Here is a 6,187-nt window from a genome sequence, read left to right on the forward strand (position 1 = left end):
TCCACCCCGCCCCGTGCATCAGTGTGACTAATCCACTATGCAGCCAAGCTTTCTATACTTTCAGTACACGATAAGAGAGCCCAATCAAAACAAGTTCATCCCCTCCCAAAACCCTCTAGATTTGTCTCAGAGACTTTTACTGATGCTCCGGGACATTCTCGGTCTAGACGACTAGAAACAGTCCTTCCGCAGCATTTCATTTTTTTTCCCCCATTTTCCAGCTTATCCTGCCCACCCTGGCCCTTTTCCCCATCATTCATGAACACCCTGCCTCCATCACTACAACAGCACCTCACTCTTTGACCTGTTTAAGACAGAGCATCGCTGCTGTGATGTAACAGCTGTCAACGGCATGTGTGTTTATGTAGCTATTTATAGCTCAGGCACAAAGCTGCCGGCGCTGTTTGGTGAGAGAAAATACAAACATTTAGCACTGATACGCCCCAGTTCGCACGAGTATTCACACATACACTTACCGAGATGGAAACTGACTGCGTAATCTGGTATTACTGTCAGCAGCCACACCAGGTTTATCCTGTACATACAGTATATCTGTGTGGCCTTTACATAAGCAACTTTTCACACTCTAATGCACTGGAGGTTTTATATAATAGCTCATATGAAAGTTTTATATTCTGAGCTTTACATAATACTGCTGCTGGAGGGAACAGTGAAGTCAACTTAGGGACTTAGACACGCTGCGGAAGACTCATACAGCCTGCATAGATATTATCGGACCAATTACAAGAAAGTAGCTTCTGTATTAACTCATCCTCCATTAGAAGACGTTAAACTAAATCCGCCTGGATCTGGACGTTGTACTGTTTTCTCTGTCTAACCTGTTCTGGATAGTGGCAAACTTGATGTTGTTGCCATAAACAAAACAAGAAGACGACGAAGATCTGGAAACTGTTCAGCAACAGCATTAGCACCCAATAAAGGAATAAACCATTATCTGAAGAAACATCACTACCTGCTATGTTATTGTCCCTGTCATATACCTGGAGTTTAGCCGCCTTTGCTGAACACTGATTGTTTTATTTATGTGCTATAAACCATGATAAAACTTTGCTAGTTGTAAAATAAGAATCTCTGGGGAATTACCGCGTGTGTTTACCTGGAAACCCACAAGAAAAACATAAAGGAGAGACAAGGGGAGAAAGACGGATACTGAGTGTGTTTTTCTGCCTCCTGACCTCTTCTGGTTCATAAGCAGCTCTCGGTGCAGGTCCTGGTGGTTGCGGGAGGTCTTGACTGGGTTGATCAGCTTCTTGGGTTTGATGAGCTCATCACAGTCTCCGTCCAGATAGTCGGGCTCCGCCATGACACTCCTCCCCGGTGACAGCGACAGACCAGGGTCACACGGATCTGAATCAGAAACAGATGAAAGAGGACTTTAATGTAATCACCACCATGACTCAGGTTCAGATGCAGCAGATATGAGCCTTCATATCGGTTTTGCAAAGGAAACATTTTTCAGTGAGCTATTATTTCTCTAAAATGACACTCCTTTTAAACCCTGATCTGAACATCTGCCCGCTCCTCTGGGATGAGCGCAGAGTTTTTGAATGGTCTCCATAGTGATGGAGGGACTCGGTGCTGGAATTACATAATTGTTCCACACCGAGTGAAGAGAACATTTCATCCCCCCTATCAGAAACCAGATGGAAAATAATCAAGAGAGGAATCAGGACAGTGCTTTTAATATCTTTCAGGCTCATAAATATTTCACACGTTGCTAATAAATCTGTAACACAAAGATTCAATCCATCGTTTTTCATCAGCCCTACATGTGGGCACACTGCATGGCCATTTGACTTCATTAGTTCTGTATTTCACAAACATTGTACACACAGTATTTTTTCATTTTAGAGAATCCAAACAGTCAATGTATGGAAATGTACTATCTTCTGACCTAAAGGTTCACAATCAGGCCGGCATGAAGCTGAAAACTGTAACTGGGGTACAGAAAGTTTGACCAATGCCTTATGGTAATCACAGGGTAGATATTGAGAATAACACTGCAGCAAATAACTTTCATGGCCGCTAAGTGCGACAGCTCCTGAGTCCACTATGCACAATGAGAATTTTCCCACTTGCATCCGACTGATGGCTCACATGATCCATTTTAAATCAGGAATGTGTAAACAAACATAATCAACAGAAACAATTTGCCCTCTAACAAACTGAGAATATTTGACTAAAAAGACCAAAACGTATTTAACACATGTAAGAGTACAACAGCCAATAACCTCACGTTCATCTGCTGTTAAAAGAATTAAACGCAAAAAAAGATTCAACGTGGGCTTAACTCACCCTGCAGATGAGGAAAGACGGGATATCTGAACACGGTCGTCATCTCTGCTGTTTTTATTCGCACTGTAGTTTCCAGGAAAAGCTTTTAGAACTCTCTGTCCTGTTTATCAGTTTGTTGCAGAGCCTCACACACGAGAGGTGCTTCAGTCTGCACAGCTGTCTGCTACTGAGCTGGTTGGATTTCAAAGTCTGTTTTATAGCTACGCTCACACACACACACACACACACACTCTCTCTCTCCTTCTCCTCTGCTCCCTCCCTCACCTACTCACACTCCCACTCACTTTCAATGTACAGCTCTAGGTGAAAATCAGTTTCCCCCTGATGAAACAGGCTCTTAACTGATAAAAGAATAGTCGCACTTGTAATTTGATGGAACTTTGTGGTATGTTTGTCTTGTCGGTAGAAGACAGTGAAAAAAAGCCTGTCTTAAAATAACAGTAAAATGCTAGGAAAGTACATTACAAGTGCTAAAAATACCGTATTCTGTCTACTTTAACATCAGATAAGAGAGTAATGTGCTTGTCTTCTCCCACAGTCTGAGGAATGACTCACATTTACAAACAGTCATGGTCTCAGATGCCTCCTAACTGCGACACAAAGCCTGAAAACAGACGAGTGTGCTGGAAGGAGCTGGCCAATCGCATCCGTTGTACCAAAGATGCATTGTACTGCACGTGCTAGACGCAAAACGGTGAGGGGAGTGTGTCCTCAGAAGCAAAACATACACGAGGCGGACTGCGGTAATGACTTAAAGGCGCCACTAGAGGTCCACCTTCTTGCATCCCAGAAACAAAACCATGTCAGTTACATAACAAAGAAGCCCAAGATAAACATGGTCTGTGGCTGCACGCTGCACAACAAAGGCAGAGAAATAACACACAAGAAACTGTCTTTATGTAGTGGAATATGCTGACTAATAAAAATACTGCTCTCCAGTCAGTGTGTAGTTCTGTGACACCGCCAGAACACGGGGACAGTGTTTGTGCGTGTGAGGGGGTCGAGGTGGGGCTTCGTGTGAGCGCGCACACACACACACACACACACACACACATGTGCTGCTGTGTACATCAAAGGCGGTTTGTGTGAATGGCGGTAGTAGGGGGTAGAGGAACTTACAGAGCGGCAGTGTTGTCAAAGTGTCCGTTAGTTTAACACATCTGCTCCTACTTCCTCTGTGCCCCAAGGGAGAGGGGAAGTGACATAGGGAGTTCAAAAAGAGCCTGCACCCTCAAACTGGAGCCCCTGCTTCAATCCGGCCTCATCACTTGTAGTTGTGCATGCTGTCTTTTATGTCCTTTCTGGGTCCATTTAAACGCTTTATAGGTACATGTTTCACAATCAGTTCAAAGGGTTTCAGAACGATACACTGCCACAGCCACTACACACACGCCGTACAGTAGATGGAGGCAACAGCATGTCAGTGTGTGGATGACGGTACACTGTTTTCAGGACGCTTCCTGCTTTTCCAGGAATCCCATTAAAACTGTTTGTTTATTGGTTTTCGAAACACACCCTTAAAGCACAGAGCACAGGGAAACACACACACATAATGAGCATCTAAAGAGACCTGAATTTCCAGAATGTCCGAGAGAATGGGCCCAGCATTGAGAGGATTCAAAATGTCTGTGCATTCAGGGATAAAATGAGAAGAAAGTTGGTGAAAACAATGGAAAAGAAAGGAGAGAAACTGGGTCAGGGAGAGTCTACGCGGATAAAAGGAAGTTGGCTGAAGACAGCTTTTCCTCTGTGCACTTCACTCTCTCCCTGTCATCCTCATGACCTGTGTATGACTGTGATCTCCTGTACTGTGAAAGGTCACATTTTGGAATCAGCAGCAGGAAATAATCCATCAACCATGTAAGACAAATACCAAAAGAAAGATTTAAAAAAAATAAATAAAAAAGGAGCACACAAGCTATATCCATGTAGAGGCTGAAACTATACACAGTGTTTAATATAGCCCTCATATCATGCCCACAAACACTCTTCTGGCAGTTGTTTTAGTTTAAAAACAGGATGTGATTGTATGAATGTGTGTGATAAGCGTGTTTGCTGGTGACTGAGAGTGTGAAAGCGTACCCCCACAGTGGCAGGTTGCATTAGAGCTGATAGAATGACTTATCTTGGAAGGATAAAGTGCCTGCACTGTGCCAAGTGATTGCATCACCGCGGCCCGCTCTGCTATATGAGCTAATACGCACAGAGACTTGCATTCATAATACGAGCTCGTTTCTCAATTTCCGCCTCAACTGTCATTCTGTCCAGGTCGCCATGGTGACCGGCCATCACCCACACTTGATTTCGTGACACAGCACTCAGTAGCAGCGAAGAACTGCTGCAAACTCATACTGAAACCTGGAGGCTTCGATTTGTTATCGCTGAGTTTCAACAGCCGCAATAAACTCCTCAAAGCGACTAATGAAAATGATTTACAACAATGGAACAAATGTGTGATGTGAAAGGTGTCGCTTGGAGTGAAGCACCCATTTTTCAGTTCACCTGACAGAGCTTTAGCTTCTTTCAACTGGTTTTTTTTTGGTTTCTCAGGCGGTAACTTTAAAGCTTTGGTTTCCTCTCACCACTCATAGCAGTGTTTTACTGGCAGCGAGCTATTTCCAGCATAAAAGCCCCAATGAACCCACTGTACGCCATCTGCCCGGCACCAAGCGGCACAGACACAGTTAGCGACTGGCTGCTGAACAGAGTAGAGCCTTTAGCGGTTACAAGAGACAGGTATTACCAGCTGGTGCAAATGAACACTCATGTTGCTCTGTGTCTGCTTGATGTGGAAATAGGCAACTGTCTGCTAACGTCTCCCCTTGAAAGGTGATAATGTGGTTTAGTTGGGTTCACAGCTTATTTCTGGATATTGCAGCTTAAAAACACTTCACACTTGTACACAAATAAATGTGCGTACGGTATGTCCACTTATATATACACGCACATAAAAAAATAAACTATGCATCCCTCGTCCAAAGCAACAGAGAAGAGCACAGATGGGCAGAAAGACTAATGATGAGAGATGGGGAGGAGAACCTCAACTGGCCATTACCAGTGCTTCTCTTTCGTTCCACTGCCAGTAACAGCAAACCAAAAAAAGAGAGACAAAAGAGTTTATGTTGGGACCGAGATGGACAGATTGGGTAGAAAACTGGACAGTCCCCTGAGTGAAGAGTGGCCTTCTTCCTGCTGCAGCCTCGACAGACAGAGAAGAAGGCGAGGAGAGCAGCTGGTGGCCTTCTTCACCATCTGACCCCCCCGTCTTCCTCCAGGATACAGGCACAAACAGAGCAGAGCATCCAGGGCTCTGCACCGGGCGGGGCCGGGGCGGTCCGCTGTCATTGGTTGTTGAACACATGGCTGACCACACCCACTCCATCGTCAAGGAGCCAGGATTGCTTTAGCACAGTGTCCTGCAGCAGCGTGCGCCGGGGTCATGTTTACACAGAAGGTTTGATTAGCATGGTTTATTGTGGACACACCTCGCAGGAGAAGCGGAGCCAAAGTCAATTCTTCTTCTTTTCTTCTCTTCTACTCATTGGTGGTTGGTGTTGGTTAAACAGAGACTGAAAAGAGCAGTTGCATAAGAACGAATAACAAACAGACCCATGATTCTGTATATTTGTTCCATATCAGACGCAGTTCAGACAAACTGAAGAAATGTATGCAACCTTTTCTTTAAACTTAACTTCCCATACGCTCTCTTGTCCCATATAGCTCTTCTTGTTCAGTCTCCCTTTATCTTTTCTTTTTTTTTGGCCAGATCTATTCCACTCACAGATGGGAGGTCCACCCCTCCAGGGAAATTGCGTCATCAATAGCCCTAAAGCAACCCCCACACCCCGTTCTTTCTCTCTCTCTCTGTCTC

General features: G+C 44.6%; 1 protein-coding gene across 2 annotated transcripts in view; it reads right to left on the reverse strand.

Annotated features, from left to right (window-relative positions):
- The window catches only part of fam107b (family with sequence similarity 107 member B), a 16,620-nt gene that overhangs the window by 3,567 nt on the left and 6,866 nt on the right, over positions 1-6,187 (reverse strand). Inside the window, exons 1-2 of one of the 2 annotated variants that reach the window (XM_035664706.1) lie at positions 2,317-2,501; positions 1,197-1,368 (exon numbers count right to left, since the gene is read on the reverse strand). In XM_035664706.1, coding sequence (XP_035520599.1) covers positions 1,197-1,368; positions 2,317-2,359 — 215 coding nt within the window. In that variant the 5' untranslated portion in view covers positions 2,360-2,501. Of the gene's footprint in view, positions 1-1,196; positions 1,369-2,316; positions 2,502-6,187 lie in introns of those variants that run through there. The other variant, XM_035664707.1, reaches the window with a different exon arrangement.

Source organism: Morone saxatilis, unplaced genomic scaffold, assembly GCF_004916995.1.
Source record: "Morone saxatilis isolate NCDOM2014 unplaced genomic scaffold, NCSU_SB_2.0 Contig2, whole genome shotgun sequence".
Taxonomy (NCBI): domain Eukaryota; kingdom Metazoa; phylum Chordata; class Actinopteri; family Moronidae; genus Morone; species Morone saxatilis.